At 38.3% G+C, this 25,662-nt stretch overlaps 1 protein-coding gene and 1 long non-coding RNA gene across 7 annotated transcripts in view; one reads left to right on the forward strand and one right to left on the reverse strand.

Moving 5' to 3' along the window:
- Window positions 1–17,534, forward strand: part of GABRG2 (gamma-aminobutyric acid type A receptor subunit gamma2) — a gene marked incomplete at both ends in the record, with an annotated part of 124,392 nt that extends 106,858 nt beyond the window's left edge. For 3 of the 6 annotated variants that reach the window (XM_082623360.1, XM_082623361.1, XM_082623365.1), the window contains 4 exons: window positions 7,499–7,651; window positions 13,552–13,757; window positions 15,806–15,829; window positions 17,259–17,534. In XM_082623360.1, coding sequence (XP_082479486.1) covers window positions 7,499–7,651; window positions 13,552–13,757; window positions 15,806–15,829; window positions 17,259–17,534 — 659 coding nt within the window. The remainder of the gene's footprint in view (window positions 1–7,498; window positions 7,652–13,551; window positions 13,758–15,805; window positions 15,830–17,258) is intronic. The other 3 variants (XM_082623362.1, XM_082623363.1, XM_082623364.1) reach the window with 3 other exon arrangements.
- LOC309805469 overlaps window positions 17,419–25,662 on the reverse strand; it is a 393,805-nt gene continuing 385,561 nt past the window's right edge. Inside the window, exons 4-5 of the long non-coding RNA XR_014294247.1 lie at window positions 18,985–19,190; window positions 17,419–17,528 (exon numbers count right to left, since the gene is read on the reverse strand). This is a non-coding gene — a long non-coding RNA (uncharacterized lncRNA). The remainder of the gene's footprint in view (window positions 17,529–18,984; window positions 19,191–25,662) is intronic.

Below are 25,662 nucleotides of genomic sequence, written 5' to 3' on the forward strand. Positions count from 1 at the left end.
CCACCCCACCTTAGCCTGTGGAGTACAAATGACTGCTGCTCTGGCCTCGAGGTGGGACTAACTCTGTGGTGCAGTTTGTTCCAGAACCTCCTGGAAGCTCTCCTCCTCAGGGTGAAGCAAATCCATGCTTAGCTTTTTTCTGCTGCCCTTGCCTGCTTCCCTCACTCCCCATTTTCTAACAGGTAAACCCCAACAAGTCACCCTTGCAGGAATTCTGGACTCCACCTTGGCTTCTAACTTGAAGCAGCTCCTGTTCTTCAAGACAAATCTGTGCTCCCTTTCCTCAGTGCAGACAGTCAGAGGGAGTCTTGAAAAGATAGATTTAGCCTGGAAAATAATTATAAATTACACCTTTTATTTTTCATTGTATTCTCCCCAATTGTTATTTTGTTCTTTTTTCATTACCATATGAGCTTGAACAAACAACAGATGAAATAATAATGGTGAAGTTCTGAAATGAAAACACACGTATTAGACTTAACGGGGAAGAGACTGTGGTGGCTTTTGCAGCCCTTTGTCCTCTTCCTTCTCTAATTGCATCTAGCTGAGACGCTGAAATCACCAATCGATTCTTTTTTTCTTTTTTATTTTTTTGCGGTACGCGTGCCTCTCACTGTTGTGGCCTCTCCCGTTGCGGAGCACAGGCTCCGGACGCGCAGGCTCAGCGGCCATGGCTCACGGGGCCAGCCGCTCCGCGGCATGTGGGATCCTCCCAGACCGGGGCACGAACCCGTGTCCCCTGCATCAGCAGGCGGACTCTCAACCACTGCGCCACCAGGGGAGCCCACCAATCGATTCTTTAATAAGCATTATGCAGCCACTCTGATGCAGCTGATTTTTCTTCTTTTTTTTCTTCTTGGCAAGCAGCTAAGACTACTAACAGCTCACTGTAACCTTATATCCACATCTTTGGGGATTAAGTTCAGCAAGGTATCCAGTAAAAAATATTTCCAGAAGCAATAATTTCTAAAGTAACGTTTAATATTTTAAAAGCCCACGTTGATCTCTGCCTTGGTCTTAAATGCTTTGGGTGTATAGTTCATCTGGAAATTTTTGTTTTTTTTCCCCCACGGCCATCTGAGCTACAGCATTTATTCATTTAACAAATAATTGTTGAATTCCTTCTGTGTACCAGGCACTGTACTAGATGCTGAGAATGAAATAGTGAGCTAAATAGCTATAGCTACTTCTGTCATGGAGCCCATGGGTTAATTATAGTCTAAAATGTAATTCAATATTCACACCAATCATATACTTCCAATTAAGATCAGCTCTATGAGAGTCATGTGGTGCTATGAGATCTTACTGAGAACATCTAATCGATTTATGGCTTCTCTGATGATGGGATACATTAATTGACATCTGAAGAAAGAATGGAGTTAAGTAGAGATGGGGATATTAGACTTTGAGCTGAGGGAATCAGCTGGTGAAAAGACCCTAATGTGAGAGGTAGCAGGGAGCATTTAAGGAACTGCAAGAACCCCAGCTGGAGTGTAAAGAAATACTATTTAAGATGAAGCTGGAGAATAGTCAGGGAAAAGACGACATGAAGTCTTACAGGACAAGTTAAAGACTTTTAATGTGTCCTGATATCAGTGGACAACAGTGGAAGGGTTTGGAGGTATATGTGTATGACATGATTGGAGGTGTGGAAAGTATTTCAGAAATTGGAGGCAACATAGGCAAATGAGGACAAAAGAATGAACAGTACCCCTCGGGAGAGCAGAAGGTAAATCAGGTTGGGTGGGCATAAAATGGAGAGATTATAAATGGTGTGAGACACAGCTGGGATGGTTCATTGTGGACCAGGGCAAAATGGACTAGAATCATGTGTTGAGTAGAATGGATTTTATTCTGAAAAACTTGAAGGAAATGGCATGAGCACAAATGCATTCTAGAAGGATTAGCTTAGACCAGCACTGTCCAATTGAGCTTTCTATAATTTAGTAACTTTTATAATTTTATATATAAATATATAAATAGCTGTTAAGCACTTGAAGTGTGGCTTGATCAAATGAGGAAATAGAATTTAAAATTTTTTTTAGTTTTCAATTTTACTTAAGATGGCTACCACTTAGCACAGGTCTAGTCACAGTACGGGGTATATGTGTGTAGTGTGCGCTGGTGTTGGGGGCAGCTGGAAGGTTGGAATGAGGAAAAGGATTGAAGAGATAAGCTGGGAATCTGGGAGCGATATGATGCCAGGAAGAATAAAGACAGGAAAGTCATAGAAGCATGAAATAAAAATATTTCATTTACTTTGTCTAGGGCTGAGGGAACATGAAGGGAATAATGAGAGGGAGAGAAACCTAGATTAAATTCAAATTACAGATAGCCTTGCATGCCCCACTAAGGAGTTTGGACTTTCTGTGAAGAGGAGCATGGATCTCTAAAGGTTTGGGAAGATTGACATTTAAGCAGAACTTTCAAAAATGTGCTTGCCAGAAACTTCATCTAATCAGGGTATGTAAGATAAATTAGCATCTGTGTGTTTTATTAGAGTCCTTGTGCCTTGGAGTAGTGACACTATATTCATATGTCTTTCTTAGCCTGAGGACTCCCTCATGGCAAGGATTACAGTTTAGCTATTTTGCCTTCTCTTGACCTCCAAGGACCTAGTTGCCGGAAAAATGTTGAATGTAATTCCAGAAGAGCTGAGAGCCTAAGCCATGACTGGGAATGGTTGGCGAGTGACAGATGCAGAAACACTTGGGAGTGACATGCAGAGAAGTTAGCAGCTGATTGAATTTGAAAGCCTTTCCTCTCCCACAATGTTCTAGGTGCATAAGGTCAGGGACTGGGATTCTGCCCAAGGACTGGGTATCCTACTCATACTTTTGGGCACGGAGCAGATCTTGAAAAAAACTTCGTGCCAATTGAAAGGTAATATTTAATAAACATTTTTTGCAGTGTTTATTCCAAATATCTAGAAGTAAAATATATAGTTATGTGCTTCCAGATTACCTTCCAGTCTACGTCAGTGTACACCCCTACCAAGAGTGTGTAGCTCTGTTCTCTGTCCATGTTTTGTCAGTACTAGAAATTACCAGTTTATTTTTTTCCATGATGTGATAGGCTAAAAATGAAATACTATGATTTTACTTTGCATTTCACTGATCACTACTGAAGTTGAGAATCTTTTCTTGTATTTAGTATCTATGAATTGTCCATTCATTTTTTTCAGCCTAGTTAAAAATGTGGGTCTCTTTCTCAATAATTAAGAGCATTACTTATATATCAGTAATATTAGCCTTTGATTTCTTATTTATTTGGGAAATATTTTATTCAAATCTGGTATTTTGCCTTCTAAAATGATTTAAAGGAAAAATACCTATAATACAGAAGTTCTAAGTTTTACATGGTAAACCTGTAATTTTTTTCTCCTTTATGTTTGTTTTATGGTGTACTTGACAAGTCCTTTTCCACACTAAGGTTATGAAGATGTTCTATTATATTTTTTCCTTATGTAGTATTTAAATTCATGCTTAAATTTGAATCTTCAGTAGACCTTAAATTTATTGTTGTGTGTTAGGTGAGGTACAGATCTAATTTCAGAAAACCCTTTTCCTAAATGAAGTTGTAGCCAACAAACTCTCCTGCCTGCCTGTGGTCAAAATCAGCCCTGTGGAATTATGCCTCAGATTCAATGAGGAGTGATAAAGGAAGATCTACTGCATTGTCTCAACACATCTCTCTCTGTCTGAGTTGTAGTAAGAGACAGAATAATCTTGTTCTCATTTAATCCATTTAATTTAGAATCAGTCTGTGAGATTCCATCGGTCTGTATCTCCACATTACCTTATATAGTGCTCTCTGCATAAAAATAATTAAAATATTTGTTGACAAATAAAAAAGAGGCTAGAGAAAGGAATGTAAGGAAGAGAATATTAACGCTAATTATGGCTTCAACTTAACCTGGTAGGGAATATATACTCTATTCAACTATATTTAAGTAGAGTAAGAAACTTGGAAGAGGAGCAAAGTGGTTTTAGTTTTTTCAGCATCCTGACAAAACGTTTAGGAGGTTTAAAGATAATATTTGCAAACCATACAGCCCAGTGTCTGCACATAGTAGGTCCTCATTCCTGGTAACTAGAAAATAGTTATTATTTCAGGCATTCACTGGAGGGGAAGATATCTCTATCATGGACTCTTTAAGTTTTTAAGAGGAGATAGCTTCATGTATGAAATAAGAGCCTAAACACTCCAATAAATCTGAATTTTAAAGCTCTCAAATGGTTAACATCACAACTAAAAAAATAATAACTGAAGTTCATTATTCACTAATGTTGCTGTCTTCCTAAAACTAGACATAAGAATCTTACAAAAAATAAAAGCTGAACATTAATGGGTGTTACTCAACTTATATGTCTTCTCTACTCGGTCATAGCCTGTGTGTGTTACATTCTAAATTAGGACAAAAACAGGGAACCAAACTAATTTATAAAATGCTATGACTTTAAATATCATATGTTAGAATAAATCAATAGAGAGAATAAATTTGAAGTGGCTGAAATAACCACCTTTGACTTTAATCCTTTTGGGCTTAGGGAAATCACTGATGTGGCACTTTCAGGAGATTTGATTTTATAGGGTTCTCAGCCGGAGAGTTTTTAAAAATACAAAAAGTGATAGAGCCTTAGATATAAGACAGGCATCAGGCTGTCACTGTGAAGCTGCTTTGCTTTTAAATGGCCTGTTCCCAAGTTTGAATCCAAAATCTAGTGACAGAAAAGCTTTGGATTTGCTGGCAAAGATGAAAGATGCTCAGAAGCTATTACCTTAAAATAGAAATTGATAAATAGGCTGTAGAAGTTTAGATTCTGACCTAAAGGGAAGTGGAGAATTAAATTGAGATAATTATCTGTTCACTTGAGGCAAAATTAAAGTTCACCTTTAAAAAGAATCAGATCATTAATGCCGAAGTGTAGATTCTCATTCACTTACATGATAAGGAGTAAAAAAGGAGTTACTAAAATTGTCTAGATTTATCTAAAATATTATAATTCATAAAGTTTCATTTAAACACATGTTTAAAATATGCAGAGTATTCTCAAGGACTTGGAAAATAGGGAGGAAAAGTGCCCCTGAATATTATTATTTAAAAAGAAAACGTCTCTTTCTTTGTGTTTCCTATGTAGAATAAGAAACTTGAATTCACCTCTGGTGTTGTGATCAAAGAAACAGGGAAGAAAAAGATAGATATTAATAGGAATCATCTCAAGTTAAATGTCTTTATTCCTCAATCATCACCTGCGTCTGTTACATTCTAAATTAGAACAAAAAGCAAAGACCAAACAAATTTATGAAATGCTATGACTTTAAATAGCTTAAGTCCAAATAAATCAACACAGAGAAGCGTCATCTCAGGGAACTAACCCAAATCTAGCTATGATCAATAAGAAAATTCCTACCTTTAACTTTTCAGGGATAATTGCTAAATAATGGCTAACCACTGCTCTTGGACAGGATACCAATGTTCCCATGGGAGCCTAATTCCCTAATTAGTGTCTGGGTCACTAATGTTGCCTTAACCAGGATACTGAATTAGACAAGTGACAGTCCGTCAATCCACCGAAGGGCAGTATTAGGATGTATTCGTAACCCCACTTAGGAAACGCTGCAGGGTTAGAGGAGTCTTTACTCCCTTGAAGAGTACCCACTGAAGGGTTTTCTATCTCAGCAGCTTAGAAGGGTATGGAGTGAAGCTTGAGAGGGGGAAGGAAGAAGTGGACTACGTAGTAAAAATTCACCCAGCTAAGTCAGTCTTCTCCCCATGAAGTTTCTAAAGTGCCTTATTTTCGAATCAGATCTAAATCATCTAAGTAAGTAGAGAAACACAGACATGAAGCCAAGTAATTCAACTAAAACACATGATTTGGATTTCATTGTCCATGCATTTTAGGACAAATCACAATTTAGTAAAGAAAAAAGAAGCAACATTTGAAAAGTGGTCTCATGTTTTGCCTCACATTAGGAGAGCAGATATGGTCTTTGAAACTGATGTTCTCAAACAGTACTATAAAGAAACAAATATATAGTAACTGGGATATGTCTCTATAGTATATTTTCTAACTTCAAAAATGAAAATTTTGTAAAATTTCACTTGGAATCATACAAAATGAAAGACATGGAATTTTAAAAACAATGCATGCATCATGATTTTAACGAATCAGAGACTTGGGATTATGTCACATTACATTGTTCTCATGCATAGCTACATGGTCGTTCTTGGATTCCTTGATTACTCTCTGTATTATTTACATAAACCCTTTGTAACCCAAATGTTCCAGAATACAACTTCTTGATTTTTGTTTCTTTCTCTATATTTAAATATATAAATATATTCATTCATTTAATCACTTACTCAACAAATGTTACTGAATGCCTATTTGGAATCAAGCAGGATGCTAAGTACTGATAGGGCAGTGATGGGCTAGAGTAGGCACAGTCTGTGGACTCATGCAGATAAAGTCTAATAGGTGGAACAGATATTACAAAAATAACCACATGAATGAATGAGAAATTACAAACTGAAGTTAACTGCTATGAAGGAAAACCACAGGATTCAACGGAAATATGAGAAAATGTCTCAGCATAGAAATGTGGTTATAAACTGAGTAAAACAGTCATTTATTAGTACCAAGCACCAGGATATTTCTCTCTGGTTTGTATGGAGAAAGGTCCTGAGAACAAGAGGAAATTGTTACAAACCTTAGGATTCACTGCAGGCAAGAAAGGCACGGAGCAGAAACACTGTTTCTTTCCCTCTCCACCAAACAAAAAGTTTCACATTGTGTGCATTAAGCAGGCAGAGAAGGCAAAAATGTCAAAAATCACACGAAAGAAGAAAATACGAGCAATGTGCTCAAAAATGTTTCCTTCCATCAGTAATCACATTGCTTCTAAAAGGATCAGAATTCAGTACAGGTTGGGTTTTGCTTTTTGTTGTTTTTGTTCTTAAGGCAGGTGGGTTAAAGAGAAAGACAAATACCTTATGCTAACACATATATATGGAATTTAAGGAAAAAAATGTCATGAAGAACCTAGGGGTAAGACAGGAATAAAGACACAGACCTACTAGAGAATGGACTTGAGGATATGGGGAGGGGGAAGGGTAAGCTGTAACAAAGCGAGAGAGAGGCATGGACATATACACACTACCAAACGTAAGGTAGATAGCTAGTGGGAAGCAGCCACATAGCACAGGGAGATCAGCTCGGTGCTTTGTGACAGCCTGGAGGGGTGGGATAGGGAGGGTGGGAGGGAGGGAGATGCATGAGGGAAGGGATGTGGGAACATATGTATATGTATGACTGATTCACTTTGTTAGAAAGCAGAAACTAACACCATTGTAAAGCAATTCTACTCCAATAAAGATGTAAAAAAAATAATTAAAAAAAACCTTTCAAGTGCACCTAAGTTATATACATGCTTACTTTCAAACACTTTCCAATTTTGTTAAGGGTTTTCATGGTCTGCCTTTGTTCTGTTCCAGGAGATTATGTGGTCATGACTGTGTACTTTGACCTGAGCAGAAGAATGGGATACTTCACCATCCAGACCTACATCCCCTGCACACTCATTGTTGTCCTATCCTGGGTGTCTTTCTGGATCAATAAGGATGCTGTTCCAGCCAGAACTTCTTTAGGTGAGACACAATTCTTTGCTTGTACTGTCCCAAGGTAAGTACCAAATATGACTAATCTTTATTCTCCTTTAAAAATTGACTTGATTTTAATTCAGTCATCAATTACATAGAAATGCCATTTGTTTCATTTTAAAGAAAACTAGCATATTAAAAAAAAGAAACAGTGTATAAAGTTTCCTAGTTTTGTTTTGCTAAATTACCTCCATAGGCTTTCTTCAGTAAGTTTTTAAATAATTTAAATTAACTGGGGGGGTGGAAACCTTTTCTTTTCAGTAGATTTTTTTTGTCTTGATCTCTGGGCAGTAGTACACTGGAGCTGCTCACGCCAGCTCATGAGAGCTGATTGTGTTTATCTTTTCCCAACATTGTGTTCAGTGGTGCCACATTGGCAGTGAAATCAACCAAGGTGAAAATATTAACAACACGGAAATAGGCAAACACTAAAAATCAGGGGCACCTTTTCTCTAGGGAATCAATTGTTACACATTTACTAGCACATCACTGGCTATTGACTAATTTCAACATGCGTAATTATTGTGACATTTCAAGACATACATACACAGTAATTGGCTCCTTATAAAAGAACCAATGAAAAGATTATTTGGGGGAAAACATAATTACCTGTGAAATTCTGGGACCCCTCTCTCCACTTTTAAGATTATTTGCAGTTTGCTCCATCTCTTGTATATGGTGATATCTGTCTTGGAGTTTCACATCTTTTTCCTCTCACAAGGAAAGAGGACTCACGTAGATTACAACAAAGCCACAGACTCACAGGGACATTGGAGGCTAGGCCCATGAATAAAATTCTCATACTACATAAAATTTCCTAAAGACTTAACTAAAACGACTGAAAAATGAATTGTAAAACCACTGTCCTCTTTCATCGTCTGTATGAAAACTAGAACCATATTTCTTGCTCACTCTCTGACTAGAGAGGCAGTGTCATGTAACAGTTAAGGGCTTGGATTTTGAAGTCCAGAGAATCTGGATTTCAACCCACACATATGGTATGGCCTTGGATATGCCCTTTAGTCTCTACAAATCACATTTTACTCACATGTGAAACATATATCATTTCCTGTACCTAACTGTGGGGTTTTATTAGGTGAAATTAGGTATTCCATGCAAAGTTCACAAAGCATAGTAGGGCCTCAGAAATGTTAGCATTTATAGTCATTTTCTGACAAACTGATCTGTACCACGTTATTAAAACTGAGGGCAGAAGTGATTACTGGGGAAAAAAAAAGACATCATTTGCATTTTTGTTCTCCTCCAAACCTAATTTAGTCTCCCATCTGTTTCAAAATAAAGTTATTTTGAGTTTTTCTGTTAGATGAGGTACTTTATGTTACAGGCTCTACTTAACAATTGTAATGTCCTGTCTAATGCTACATGCTAAGACAAACCCAAAATGTGCTGAGTCCATTACTTTAGGACTATTACCTGTGATTGTGAGTAGTGTATTGCATTACATGCTTATATGTCTGTTACATCAGAATGTAAATGTATTTTTCACTCCCAGTATAGTGCCTGGCACACGGCTGGTACCTCAGTGATTATTCAAGGAATGTATGCACTTATGAATGGATGGAAAAAATGCACTGATGCGTTCCAATCTACCCATTCCAAAAATATTTTAAGGGAAGGATTTTAAATCAATCTATTCCTCTTGAAGTCTAGTTCCTGCTGGTCAAAATCCCTCTTAAGACCGCTCTAGTAACTCATTTCCACCACTTATTCAATGAGTGCTCACTGGCAAAAGACCACGGTGGGAGAAGGGATCAAGGGGAGTGGGCTGAGGAATGAGGGACGGGTCCCCAAGCAAATAGCAGGTAGGTGCTCCTCTTATTTGTTGATCATTTACTATAAGTCAGGCGTCTTCAACATGGTCCCCATGCTTTTTCTACTCTTCACAACGGCTGCATGTAGAAGTTGTAATGATAATAAAGGTTATTATCACACTTTTAGAGCCAAGGAAGCAGAGGTGCTGTAAGGTTAAATGACATTTACAAGGTCACACAGCCAGCAGATAGTTGATCTGCACCTTGGCTGATTGACACCTACATTTGCTCTGGGTGATTTGCTCTGGGTGAGACCTTGTTGAAGGCCAGTTGTGGGAAAAGGTAGGGTGCTGAGCTGAGCTGGTTTCCGTTTTAGCTTTGCTGTCTCACTTCTTTAGATCAGTGCTTCTTAGATTTAACTGCACATTTAACTCAGCAGAGGGCCTTTAAAAGTACAGCTGCCATAGTCCAACCTGAAGAGATGCTTATTTAATTTGTTGACAGCATGGGCTGGGTGTCAGGATTAAAAGAAAAACAAAATTTCCCAGGTGATTCTAATGTGTGATCAGGTTTAAGAACACTGACCTAGATTTCACTGAGTCCAATTACCTTTTCCAGTGTTTACAATCAAGAGTTAAACCAGATGACATTAAACGCCTGTGAACTTCAAGTTTATTAATGCCATTGAACAGTTAGAGAGCCAAGTTATTTGATGAGTGAGATAAATATACCCATGTGGCTCAGAGATTGACTGCTTTCTAAACTCAGATCACCACAGAATGGGGAATATTCATTTTGGAACTTGTAACACTTGACTATAGTTTGGTACACGAGTGGTAGCTGGTGAGGTTTAATCATGAGGTAAGGATGATGGATGAAACAAGGACAACACAACTGGTATTTTTCACACAAGTTATGAGGTAAAAGGTAACATGCCTGAAGAGCTTACTTCATGCCAAGACTGGAGGAACTGAAAAAAGCTATGGATATTTTTCATGTATCTCAGGTAAGAGAACTCTAATTTCTTTGCTTAGCAAAACTAGGCTTAAAAACCACATTAGGGACTTCCCTGGTGGCACAGTGGTTGAGAGTCCGCCTGCCGATGCAGGGGACACGGGTTCGTGCCCCGGTCTGGGAAGATCCCACATGCCACGGAGCGGCTGGGCCCGTGAGCCATGGCCGCTGAGCCTGCGCGTCCGGAGCCTGTGCTCCGCAACAGGAGAGGCCACAACAGTGAGAGGCCCACACACACAAAAAAAAAACCCAAAGAAAAAACACATTAAAAACAAACAAAAAAACCACATCAGGCTATCTTGTTGTTGGTTGGTAAATCACTTAAAACTACTTCATTGTTCTCTTCTCTGTGGCTCCAGGCAGACCTGAAAATATCTTGAAGCATTTTTTTAAGATTCTTCTTTTACATGGCTGTGATGAACTTCCATGTAGCCTAATGATATGAGACAGGCCACATTGTCTTAAGTGAACTTATCCACGGTACCTACTCTGATACTGACATTTTCACTTCTAATAGGTCATATGTGGTTTGAGGCCTGAATGTGAAGACCAAAGTGCCAATTTAGTTTTGAAATTCCCCCACAAAAATATCAGCTGTGATTAGGTATAATCAAAAACTTCTACACGAATTAACGTACAGACAACCTAAGAGAAGCTTTTTTTTTGTTTGAGAAGCAGATCTTTCTTCTCTAAAATAAATGATAATAACACCTTCTATTTATTGAGACTTTACTAGGAATTGTCACTCTATGTGCATTATTTAATTTAGTCTTCCCAAGAGCCTTAGGGCGTTCCCCCAGTCACTACCATCCCCAGTTTGTACTTGAGAAACTTGCCCATTCTTATGTTTCCATCATGACAACATGGAAGACCCACATATCCACATCATATCCCAAATTAGGAATTTACAATAGCTCCCAAGTGTGTGGTGCTTCATCCTGCATATTATGGACCTATTTATAGAGAGGAAATACAACAGTGTGGTTCAAAGCATTGCGTTTAAAGTCAGACTTGCTAGGCTTGTATGTCATCTCTATCACTTAACTAGTTTATTCCTTCTGTACTGTTTTTTTCACCTGCAAAAAGAAAAAAAAAAGCAAAACAAGGATAACAGTGCTTACCTCATTGTGAGGATTTTGTGGGATAATTAATTATACAAGTACTTAACATAGTACTTGGCCAAAGGAAGAGATTCTTAAGTGTTAGTTTTTTGTTTTTTTTTTTTTGTTTTTTGTTTTTTTTTTGCAGTACGCGGGCCTCTCACTGTTGTGGCCTCTCCCGCTGCGGAGCACAGGCTCCAGACACGCAGGCTCAGCAGCCATGGCCCACGGGCCCAGCCGCTCCGCGGCATGTGGGATCTTCCCGGACCGGGACACGAACCCGTGTCCCTTGCATCGGCAGGCAGACTCTCAACCACTGAGCCACCAGGGAAGCCCTTAAGTGTTAGTTTTAATTGCACAGAACAGTATCTATCTCCCCCAAGTCATCAATGTGGATTCCTATTTTCAAATGTAGGTTGATTCTCTAGTCTTTCATATTATACACTATTCTTCAATTGTTTTATTTATTCATTTGATATTTATTGAGTCCTAGCACTATACTCACTATGGGATTACAATGGACATTAAGATATATTTCTTTTTCTTTTTTTTGGGGGGGGGTACGTGGGCCTCTCACTCACTCTTGCGGCCTCTCCCGTTGCCGAGCACAAGCTCTAGACGCGCAGGCTCAGCGGCCATGGCTCACGGGCCCAGGCGCTCCACGGCATGTGGGATCTTCCCGGACCGGGGCACGAACCCGTGTCCCCTGCATCGGCAGGCGGACTCTCAACCACTGCGCCACCAGGGAAGCCCAAGATATATTTCTTATCTGTTGTCACAAAGTATATAGACTAGACAGGGAGATGGATGACTCCACGATCACTAACAGATGCAGAAATTTAGACTGTTGAAGTGACTTAAGTGCCTATAACTGGAGCTATAACCTAGGCAGATACTGAATCTGTGTTGCCTTTGTTATACTTAACATAGCTGTTACAGTAGGTAAGCCCCTGACCCTTCCCCTGTAGATACATATAGGTTGTCTTAACTTTGTTCTTTGTTATTAAACAATAATTAGGGAGGACTAGTTTGCCTGGGCACTGTTGCACAAGGGGGAGAAGAAGTGTTTTGAAATCAGACGTTTAATTTTTGTGTTTAAATCCTTCTGCTACTTTACCGTCTGACATGGCACTGGTCCTTTAGCATCCTTTTCCTCAACTATAAAATCAAAATGAAAATATCTGCTGTAAAGATTCAAAGAGAGAATGCACATAAAATGCTTATCAGAGTGCCTGGCATGAGGAAGTTTTCAGTAAATATTAGTTATGATATTACTTCTGAGATACCTATTTTCATCACAAATAGCCTCTAAAGAATTTATCCATCAATCAGAACATGTCAGTCGTACACAACGCACCTCCTCTATTTAATACTTTTAAATGACTTCTCCTTGCACTTTGAATACAACGCAAACTCCTGTGCATGCTCTGCATGATTTAACTTCTATTTCCCCAGCATCACCATGATTTCCCTGCCCATCCCCAGAAGCCAGGTATTTTAAAAATTCAAAAACAGATAAAGTTTCCCTTCCTCAGAACCTCCCTTTAAGTTATTTAGTGCTAACAGCTGAAAGGTTGGTTGCTTCTTATTTTTTAAGCTTCGCCTTAAATATCACCTCCTCAAAGAGGCCTTCCACCTAAGTAAGTTCTCAGTGTCCCTGCTCTTCTGCATGGCACATACCATAATGTGTAATTATACTTTTCTTTGCTTACTTGATCCATGGTGGTGTCTTTTGCTGAAATACAAGGGACACGTGGGTAGGGACCATGTCTATTTTATTTCTCAGCACATTTTCAGCACATTTCTCAGCACATACAGTAGATGATACGTAGTAGGCAGGCAATACACATCTGTGAACTGAGTGAATGAATTTGAGTTACACCTCCTTTCCCAATACTGAGGTTGCTCCTCAGAAGTCACAAAACACGTTTGGTTTTATTAGTGACAGTTATCCAACTTGCTGATGTGGTCACATGATCTGTTTTGTTGTGTCTTCCTCCAGGCATTACCACTGTCCTGACGATGACTACCCTCAGCACCATTGCCCGGAAGTCGCTCCCCAAGGTCTCCTATGTCACGGCAATGGATCTCTTCGTATCTGTTTGCTTCATCTTTGTCTTCTCTGCTTTGGTGGAGTATGGCACCCTGCATTATTTTGTCAGCAACCGGAAACCAAGCAAGGACAAAGACAAAAAGAAGAAAAACCCTGTATGTATCATTTCTTATTGGGATCTTTGACATTTGTATGCAGAGAGATCACCTGGTTTTGTTTTCGTTTGGTCTTGCTTAGCCTGTCTGCAGGCTATCCACACTTTGGGCCGTAAGATGAAAAGGGACTGTGTGAGTTTGGCCAGGCCATAAGGATTCATTAAGGTCATCATCAGTTACTTGGAAGAGACCTGATTCACTAAGGCAGACTCTTGCTCTCTCTATTTCATTGGGAGTATAACCATGGCTTTACAATGCATTCATCTTCTAGTAGCTTGTTATTTTAGGTTTCATTGATTTTCATCTTTCTGCCTCTTAACTAACATTTTTAAATTATTGGTGTTTTAACTTAAATATTGCATCCAATGATTTCCAATAGGAAGCCACAAGGTTCTTAAAGTTTCAGGGATCACCACACTGCTGCAAATAATGTGTGTGTGTGCGTGTGCATGTGTGTGTGTGCATTGCCAGAGGGCTTCTATTGGTTTTATAGTTAAAATGTATTTTTTAGCCTCCCTTTTTTATTTTCTCATATATAAAATGAGTATTACAAAAAAGACATATCTTATGAGGCTGCTGTGAGGAATAAATGTGGTAATGGATGTAAAAAACATTACATAGTACCTTACATTTATAGTTGATGACGGTGGTTGATGTTGATGATTTACGCAGTTACCAACCTGGATTGAGTTCAGTGACTTGGAAACACGTAGGATGGCTTCACCTTGCCACCTAACTTTAAAATAGAGTTGATGAAGCATAAATATAAATGCCTAAAGCAACTGTCTTTTATTATGGATGTTGAAAAGAGCATGTAGCTATCCGTTTGCCCACTTAAATACAGTGTTTGGTTCATAGGAGGCCCCATGAAAATTAAGGTCCATTTCCTTACAATACTGGGGCAAAGGAACTCCTGAATTTATAGCCTTTTCTGGTCTTCTGCTCTAAGGGCTATGAGGGTCATGATAGTGGCCAGCTTTCTGACCCATGGGCTTTAGGGAGCTGAATTATAACCACAGAATCTAGCTGATGTTAGACTGCATCCTGATGCATCTCCAGAAACCCAGGTGAAATTCTACAAATTGCACGTGTTTATTTGAATGTAAGAAAGACATTATAACAGGTAAAGAAGCATCATTATTCTTGACGATTAATGCAAAAGAAATTGTTATCTTTAATTGCCCAAATATTCACTATACTTTATGCAGCCCTTTCTTTCTCTGTCTGTATTACCTCTCTTTACCTTTGCATTTTCTCTATCCTTAGTTTATTTTCCTTGTTGTGTTGTTTTTTGTTTTCTTCCCCTCCTTCACTTGCTATTTCATTTTCCCCCAAAAGATGGTTCTACTGACACTCAGCGTTATTACCTGCCAGTAGAAACAAGGATGTGAGGACTGGCTTAGGACAAAGCCCTCTGGTCCTCTCTATTGTGGAGTGGATTTTGTTGCAGAGATACAAAACACTTGGATTCCTTAAGCCAGGGTCATGAGATGGCAGAAGAAAAGAAGGCAGAGGAGAAAGGGAATTAAAGAACCTGCAAAAATGAAATTACCTGAGAACTTCATGCATTTCCCCCTTTTAAGCCAATTAGATGATTTATCAGAACCATCAAGAGCCCAAGCTGTGAATGAGAAGCTGAAATTTCATTTTCCCATTTAATATGCCCTTGGGTTCATTTTGTCAAGGCTCTCCTAGTAAGGCCTCCTTGATGATAATTAGAAAATAAAATCAGTATTTCTGTACAGGGAAAACGGGCAATAGAAGGCTTCCTCACACGTGAACAATACTGGCTTTTGCAGTTAGATCACTGTGGATTAATTTACTGAAGATTTCACTAGCAATCAATCACCAAATTTCATTTTCCAACTTTAGGCATATGCTTTATTCCAATCTCAGAACTGTCCTTCTGTGTTTACAATTTCAGTTCATTTCACTTGCTATGCTTTCAAAATGTATTTTTAATTTATCTTATTTTGTCTCTTTTTTTTTTTTTTTCCTTTTTTCATTAAAAAAAAATGTGATTCTCTTTTCTGTCTACAAACCCAAAGCTTCTTCGGATGTTTTCCTTCAAGGTATAATGTTTTTTGGAATGAAAATTCACTGCATGCAACTGCTGAATTTAACTATTAATGCTTACATGGTGTTTTATTTATTTTTTATGAGCAGATATTTAAGCATTCCACTAGAGATAACACATTTAAGATGGAGAAAGTTCTATAGATTTCTAGAATTGATTCAGCAACCCTACATTAATTCAGAGGTTTTGACGTAATGTGAGGCTAAAAATATCTCTAAGCTCTAGGAGATGTCATTAGTAAAGTGGGCCTCTTTAAACGTCAAAGCCAAGACTTACCCTCTCTTCTCAGGTAAAAATGGAATCCAGTTTCACTGGTTGTACCTACCATGTTCCATATATGCCATATATGCCCTAAAATTTGACTCTGTAAATCCTAATTCAACAAAGGATTGTTTTTCAATAAGTACATGCAATAATCTCCACTGACCTGAACTCTGTCAGTTCTATAAAAATAATACAGTCTTTCTTTTTGAAATGCTTTAAGTTAAAACACCCATCCCTTCCGTTCAGGGTGATCCAGGGGCCTTTGGCTCTATTATGCAATATTTAATGAGATTTCTATTCTCAGCTGAATTCTGATAGCTGATTCACAGACAATACGATTTGGATTTATATTATCCTAAAACTAACTCATCCAAATTAACATTAAATAAATGTTTGAGTTTTCTAGCAATTTTGTAATTGGTGCAGCAGCAAAGATTAGATTAACATTTAGTTAATTGGTACTAGTTTCTTCTCATGCCAGACAGAGTTTGATAGCTAGTAACATTTAAAAAAAATTTTCACTCACATGTAGGTTAATATTGCTGACATTCTGAAGCTTCTAAATGGTGAACGTTAGACAAAGTACTTATATATTCCATTAAAACATAAGTAAGTCATACCATTGTGGTATAGACTCAGGAAACTTCTACATTTATATATATCTTGACATTTTCTATTCAAAGCATTTAATACATTTGCTCAGTGTAATGGGGTTAGTGTTTGCCTATATAGATGAGCATGACACAAAATTTGATTTCAAAATTGATGCGTTTTGATTTCTCTGTTCTACTCATGTGCAACACCATTAAATGCCTTCATGTAACCAACCTCACATCTAATATTTACTAGAATAAGATTCCATGTAGTTGTTTGATTTAAATCTTTAAACTTTGAGTTCTCTTGGTGTTCAATCTTCTTGCTATAGCTATTAGCTTGGTGGTATTATTTTCAGCTGCACTGCTTAAGCTCAAAATTTGAAATCTGCAAATGTGCTATCCTTCTAAGTTCAATTTTACCATTGTAGATCATGATGTCATAGCAATTCCCTGAGTACTCATTTTCAGATTCATCATTCACATTGGTGACACTGTGGAGAAATGGTCTAGGATTTAGCAAGTATAACTAACTCTGATCCCTCTCCTTCCCTACCCTTATCTCAGGCCCCTACCATTGATATCCGCCCACGATCAGCAACCATTCAAATGAATAATGCCACACACCTTCAAGAGAGAGATGAAGAATATGGGTATGAGTGCCTAGACGGCAAGGACTGTGCCAGTTTTTTCTGCTGTTTCGAAGATTGCCGAACAGGAGCTTGGAGACATGGGAGGATACATATCCGTATTGCCAAGATGGACTCCTATGCGCGGATCTTCTTCCCCACTGCCTTCTGCTTGTTCAATCTGGTTTACTGGGTTTCCTACCTTTACCTGTGAAGAGGTATGGGTGTTACTGATGTGGGTCTTACTCACTAAATCTCATGGAGAGAGAATGTCCTTTCTAAGTCCACTTATCTAATCCCCTGAGTGGTTTATAATACTCTGAATTTGTTTCTATGTTCTAACTTGGTAAACTGTATTCATGTCATATTGTTTGCACCCAACTCTCCTGTGGTAAATAAGTGTAATTTGAGCTATACTGTTTGCTGTTCTCAAACCTGCAAGGCAAAGTGAAATTAGAGCAAGAACATTGAAACCAAACAAGATTTTGTTTGTTTTCCACTACAGGAATTGCAATAGTGAAAGGCATGACTATTTACAGTGGTGGTATCCTTACTCAATTCAAAATACAATTAGATGCAAAAGATCCAAAACTGTATCCTCTGTTCATCTGGGGTCAAGTTGTGGTAAATTTGATCCCAATAGGATATCTCCCTTATTTGAGAAAAATCACAACCTGCTTTGAATACAGGAGCCTACATTAGAAATCTATTTCATCTCCAGCCCAAGATATGAGGAAAATTTCCTCCACATCACATGTACAATGATGTAAATATTTCAGTAACGTAGAATGCTTCAAGGTTAATGCATGCCATCTCTCTAGAGCCAAAACAAATGGATTGAAGTTAACATCATAAAGTATTGTCTTTTATTCTGTGTCTTTGGGCTGTAAAAGAATCATGAATGTAATTATAAGGGTTTGGGGTTTGGAATTGGAGGGAGGAACTTTCTATACCTTCTTCCTCATGCATGAAGATTCAGACATCTTATTTTTTCCTCGTATGACATATTAAAACAAACACCTTAAGTAAAATACAGACTGGATAATTGACATCTGCCAGCTCGAAATATGCCCAGTTTCATAGAGAATTAAAGTAAATGTGTGTGCTTGCTGCTATTTTTTTTCTTCCTTTTAGGATGATAGGTCATAACAGAACTTACTCTCCATCTCAAGATCTGCTTCTAGTGACTGTGAGTGCCTTGTGGGCAGAATCCTTGTCATTTCCTCTTTGGGTCCTCAGCACCTTGTATAGTGCTTGGCACATACTTGGCGCTCAATAAATTTGGTTGGAAGTGAACTGGCTTTATATGCTTCTGGTGAATCTCTCTGAGCTGGTCTGGAACCTGTGATTCATCTTTGCACATAAGCACTATGCAGTGCTATTTGATCTTGTAGAAGTAGACAGAAGGATCCAAAGAATTTTGGCTATTTTTGTTCATTAGCAAACATTTACTTTAGGCGAAGTCCATACTCCTTTTAGAACAATATTGACATCCTACCTTTATGTACAGAAATGCCCAGCCACCCCCTCACTGAGGACACATGACAGGCATAAGCAGGAGTCATGCCTGACGGGTGTTCAGAACGGAGTAATCTATGCTCCGTGAAAACCAAAATGTACTGAAGTTAACATTTAAAAAATGAAAGAACAAATGAAAGACTTACATGGAGGTTGAGCCTATGACTGTGTCCTCATTCAAGGATACTGTATTCACACGAAGTGGTGGTCCCAGACTTCAAACATAATGAGTTGAGCTTCATTTTCATGTATTCATCCTGAATCCTTATTTTTCGAAAATAGCACCCTTTGCAAGTTCTTCCTTTTGGCAATCATTACTCTAAGTCAGAATTCAGTCGTAGCTATAGATAATCTAAAAAGAGTAGAAAAGAAGAGAAAGTGGCATTGTTAATAGAAAGCCATGTAAAGTCACGACCAAGTCATCTGGATGAATCTTGAAATACATTTAGCTGCCAATTTTGCAAACCTTTACTGTATCAGTGCTCTAGTATATAACCTCAAACACCTGTAAATAGAATGAATTATTTTCTTGTTTTGAATTGTTAACATATTAAATGTTGACTCTTTGGGAGAGTTGTTGGCAAATTTTCAATGACGAGAAACATGTTATTATTGTCGACTTGAAATGTATTCCATTAATGGGGACACTCAAAAAAGCTAGCTTTCCAATGTGTGCATAGTATTGGCAACATGAATATATATTATACCTAATCTAATTCTTAATTATCAGCTGCTCCTGGTCTATGTATTTGAAAACCTTTTCACAAAGGGAATTGCTTAATATGTGGACTTTTACAATAAAAATGCTGCATTCTAATCTATGGTGTCAGGTCAGTGGTCTGGTTGGACTTGTCTTAAAGAGTGTGACCCCTCTTCCCTGTCTCATTCTCCAACACTTCCTTCCCTTTATGTGAATTGTATCTGTGAGCAGTGGGATCATGTTTTGCATGATAATGCTCCTCACTTCAAAGAAATTAAGAGAGGTGTTTGGGGTGTGGAGTAGAGATACAAGACAGAAAAGGTATGAAGTGGGTGAAGCTCAAGAGTTCTGTGCCTAAAACTTTGGTGTGGTTAAGAATATGGACAGTGGTGTCAGACATCCTTGGGATCCGAACTCTACCACTGACCAGTTGTTTGACAACTGTCAATTCAGCCTTTATAAGCCTCCATTTTACCAGCTTTAAATCAGGTATAATAAGGCCACCCCATGTGGTGACACCAGCGCTCTGCTGCCATGCCTCCCACTCCTATCAGATCAGCTCTCTAAAAGCATCCAGCACTATTCATATATGTCTTACATGTGGCTCTGTAGCATGATGTTTCATTTTTACAGTACTTGAATTGCAAACCTTCCTTTAAACTATAGGCTGAAAATCCAAATCTCTTATTGAAAGAAATCTCACAGATTATTTTCACAGCCAAAGAACCCTTCTCGGTAGCCCCCAAAATTAAAAATATAAGGAGCCAGTATCTTATTTTCTTGAAGTCCTTTGAAATTCTCACAAGAACAGAGTTAGCATAATCCTTTACTAACACAGCTGCCGTAACCTTCCTCTAGCTGTCATTGGCTTGGCCCCTCGTGGCTTCCTGCGTCCAATTTAAACATCTATTTCTCACCTTCCAGACACTTAAAAAAATTAGTCTTCACTTTGGTCTTGTCTTCTGTCTAACTCCTTGACCTTATGTTTAGCTAAGTACATATTCATTGGTTGGCCTTCATCCCTTTTTTAAAGTCTCAATATTATTCTGACTAGTAGCAGCAAGTTTTGTCTCTAATGAAGGTCAAATTAAATTTAACCAAATGATGTGGTCATTGGGGATTATGTCAAAAATTGTTATATCTCTATGACTGTCACTATGGATTTTTGTTAAACATGTAGAAGAAAGGGAGAATGACCTAGACCAATAGCTCTGCTAAATATTTTTAATGCTCATTGAGTTGCCAAAGGTCACACAGCCAGTTAATGGCAAACCCAGGAGAGCCACCCAAGTATTACTCTTTCTACTGCCCCTCACAGTGTTTTAGGATTTGGAAGTAAAATTGTGGAATACATTATTATCTTCCTGTTAATGCTTTTTTCTTTTGGATCTGCCAAATTTGAAGATGCCTTCTTTCTCTGATCTTGACTTCACTCTAATTGCAATGAGATAAATTTTAAAATATGTAGCAACAGAGATAAGTTGATAGATTTTACATTTATTTTATTCTCTAATATAATGAGCAATCACTTGTCAGTGTTACCCACTGCTTTCAGAATTCTGTTGCAAAGAAGGGATCTCCAATCATCTGAAAAATTGTAGACCCAGAGTTGGCCTTTGTCCCTCTGAGCTTGGAGGAACAGAAAACCAGAGTTTCCTATAGCTAGTCTCTACAGGCTCATTCGTTCAACTATATCAGAAAAGTGGTAGGAACGCTCTATTATTACTTAGTCTGTGGTTAGGAACCATAGGCCAATTACAAAATCCAGTTGTGACTTTCTTTTTCTCTATTCAGGATTTTTTTAATACAAAGGTTTTTTTCCTTATTATTGTTTGTATAACAAAATGGAGAAGCAGAGGCTCTTACTCCAGATTATACAGGTCCAAATCCTGGCCCTGCCAAGACTTACTATCCAACTTTTTTCTGCCTCAGTTTCTTCATCTGGAAAACGGGGATAATAATGGTTTATAACCCATAGTTTTATTATATGGAATGACTGGAGCAATACCAAGGAATTATTGGATTGTTAGTAATTTTCTTCAGCACAGATACGGAATGTCAGAAAACAAAGGGCACAAGCATCATAGTCTACTTTGCTTAAGAATAATGATTATCATTTATGAAGTTAATTACTACATTTTTCTACTGTAGGAATGCAGTACAATAAACATCTTTACTGGCATCACACCATACTTAGGAAATTCACGTACATAAAGAAAATTATAGAGCTAAGTATCAATAAATAACTATTCCCAAGTGGAACAGTGTATCATTTAAATCACTATACGTGATATGCATGAAGAAACACATGTAGATATCTTTTGCAAATTAAACATGATTTCCCTTAAAAATCCCCAATAAGATGATTGCTAAATAAACATGTGAAACATTATCAATAAATATGTAGCTCTATCTTAATACAGTATTTTTTTTTGCAATATAACTAAGTCAAATACATGATTTTGTAGCTAAGTGTTAAAAATCCTTAATGAAATGAACATGAGGACTCTTCCCATACAAAAAGAAAAAAATGTCACTGGACCAGGGATAGAGACTTTAAATCACATCTGAAGATTTTCCAAATATTCCTATCTTGGGAGACTCAGTCTCTCACATGTGAATGAAAGGGTTTAGTCCCTTCTCCTTCTGACATATCTTAATTCCATCACTCCTCTGCTGTTTATTATGGTATCTATTATGATATTATTTATTTATTTATTTCTGCGGTACGCGGGCCTCTCACTGTTGTGGCCTCTCCCTTTGTGGAGCACAGGCTCCGGACGCGCAGGCTCAGCGGCCATGGCTCACAGGCCCAGCCGCTCCGCGGCACATGGGATCCTCCCGGACCAGGGCACGAACCCGTGTCCCCTGCATCGGCAGGTGGACTCTCAACCACTGCGCCACCAGGGAAGCCCTATTATGATATTACTGATTATCATCTAACATTCAGGCTCTCCTAAACTCTGCCATATCTCCACATAGCTGTCTTGACTGATCTGTCCTATTTCCTTTGAGTCTTCTCCAAAATAGCGCCATATTCCTAGAATACCTTTGTCGCTCAACATACTGAAGAGTTGCTAATTAAGGATTCAACCTGGTCCATGAAGTCTTTCCAGTGTGACTAAAGTACGATGGGCTATTTTCTTTCACCTCCTCCAGTACTTGATGTGATTTTTGAATAGTCTAATCCTAATGTTTACCTCAGCTAAGTACTTACATTCATCTAATCCTCTTAGTAAACCAATGTTAAATGAACCATTCTGTGACAAGAATATGATATAAATAATTCACTATCCATTTGCATCTTAAATCAGGTTTTTTATCTTCTGTATATACAAATTTGCTATACAAATTTGCCTCATAGGTTTTTTTCCTGTTAACTGTATTTTTTATGGGTCTGTAAATAAGACCCGCGTCAAAGAAGTTTTGATTAAGCATCTATAAATTCAATTCAATATAAAGCTTTCAGTAAACACATATTGCAAGTTTCACATAGGGCACTGTGAGTGTGCAGGAAGACATGCATTTTAGGATATTATCTGCTTCAAAATGCCCACCATATGATAGAGGAGTCAGACAAGAATACAAGTAACTATAATGAAGCTGCACAAAATAGTTGTATGTAGAAGAAATTGTTCTAACTGTGGGTGACCCAGAAAAGATTTCCTCTGTAATACAAAGCATTCTACCATATGTGAGGAGGACCCATTACTGCTTTAAAACTTCCTTTCTGACTACTAATGAAAGCCTTGTAGAAAATTTGAAAAATATGAAAATGCACAAAGAAGAAATATTATCCTTTATCCACTAGCAATAGTTAACCACTAAAAGCATCATTTATCTTTTTCTCCTTTTTCAGTTTTCTTTCTCTATATATTTAAACAGACAGATGATATATAGATAAATGATACATAGATAAAGGTGTAGATACAGATATAGGCATAGGTAAAATACATAGGTTTTGTAGCCTGATCTTTCACACAATTATGCATGTGTGTGTACATATGTAACATAAACGTTTTCTGGCATTCTATTATATCACACAGCTATACTATAATTTATTTAGCCAGTCCCTATTCTGCTTACTTTTGTGGTTATAAATAATCAATATCTGTATATATCTCAGTTACTGTATATATCTCCCAGCATTTCTATACAGTAAATACCTAAAAGTGGCTTTAATGAATAAAACGGTATAAGCATTTAACAGAGTCCTGGCAGAAACCAGATGGTACACTCAGAGGGATAAGTGAAGAAAAATTAATGAAGGGGTTAGTTGCAAAGATGTGGGCAAGGTTAAGACCCACCAATAAAAGGATGATGTAGTACCATGGGTCTAACAACAGTGGAAAGTCATTACTGTCTGAATTAGTGTCCTATTGCCACTGTATCAAATTACCACGAACTCAGTGACTTAAAACAGCACAAATTCATCACCACGTCTGAAAGTTGGAAGTCTCACTGTCTAAAACAGAAGTGTCTTCTGAGCTGACTTTCTGCTGGATGCTCTAAGGGAGAATCTGCTCTTTGCTTTTACAAGTTTCTAGAGGCTTTCTGCATTCCTTGGCTAGTGACCCTCCTCCATCTTCAAAGCCAGCAATCACATCAGTCCAACTTCTGTTTCCTTCATCATATCTCCAGTTCTATCTCTGGCCTCCCACTTACAGGAACCATTGGGATTACATTAGGCCCACCCACATAATCCTGGATATTCATCGCCAGATCCTTAATGTAATCACACCTGCAAAATCCCTTTTACTAAGTAAGGTATATTCACAGGTTCTGACGATTAGAACATGAGCATCTTTGGGGGACAATTATTCTGCCTATTACACCCCTCTAGTCCTGAAAAGTGCAAGAAGGAGGAGCAGTAATGGAACCTAGAAAATACTGTGCAACAGAAGCCACCCAACAGGAGCTGTGGATTTAGATATATGATATAGCCACTGCCAAACAGTGGTCAGGTAGGGAGGGAGGGTGAGGATATTACCCAGCATTCTCTCTTCTCCTCATAAAGCATCCCATTGGTCAAACCAAATGGAAAGTATTAGAAGGCAAGGAAACCCACCCAGATAGCTTGGGCCAGAGAGGTCAATGTAGTAGGCGTACCACATAGTGAGGATGGTGGAGAATGAATCTAGAGAAATGGATGGAAACTATCCGGCAAATCTCTCCCAACATTAGCACATGGAGCACAGCCTCTTTGCACCCTAGTCGTCATAACTCTCTGATGATAAAGGTGAAATTTAGGTCATTTCAATGGATTCCTATTCTATGAAAAGAGTAATCTTTAAAAGGAATCACAGTGGAATTCTAGAGACCCGTATATTTTATACCATGTGTTCTACTCAGCACAAATAACTTTCCAATTGGCTTTACAAGAGTTAAGCAAACACCTTCAGAAAACTGCTTTCTGGGAGTTAATGTGGGCTAATAGCCATGGCCCTCTGGTGAGCCCCATGGCAAGGATGCCAAGTCAGGCAGTGATTTGCAGTCCAAAGCAGCCTGGAGATGTTTAAACAGAGGGTGGACCTTCTGATCTAGTATTTCTCATCTACTATTGCTCAGTTTAAAAGGAGACAAGGCTTCTGAGTCAGTGGGAACCCAAGGGTACAATTCTATGCTGGGTTCGAGGCTAAAAATAGCAAAGCCAGAGTCCTATAAACAAAATGACTATAGGACAATTAAAACTTAACTGGCATAACTTAACTGAAAGTGATTACAGCTGAACCATTTGGCGAAGGGATAAATTCAGTAGGTGCTTTGAACCCAGTGTCCAACAGAGTACAAGGCTATGATTTCCTCCCAGGGCAGTGCCCCCACTCTTTTGAAGGTCACGGGAAGAAGCAAGCCCTCATTAGGACCGGATTTGAACCCTGCTGAACAGAAGAACAGGGCAATTCTACTCGGTATTTCAATTTAGTCCCTTTCCTGTTCTAAGCCTCTACTGACTCTGTCTCCTCTCCCCTTTCACTCTTTCACTTTGTTTTTTTTTTCCCCAAAACGACTTGATCCCTTTGTAAGGCAATGAACATGTGATTCAATTCAGTAAGTACGCTGAGCACCTACCATATGCCAAACAGTGCACTATGCTTTGGAGCTATCATGGCACGGGCCTTGTCCT

This window comes from Mesoplodon mirus, assembly GCF_964341445.2.
Source record: "Mesoplodon mirus genome assembly, chromosome: 5".
NCBI classification, from domain to species: domain Eukaryota; kingdom Metazoa; phylum Chordata; class Mammalia; order Artiodactyla; family Ziphiidae; genus Mesoplodon; species Mesoplodon mirus.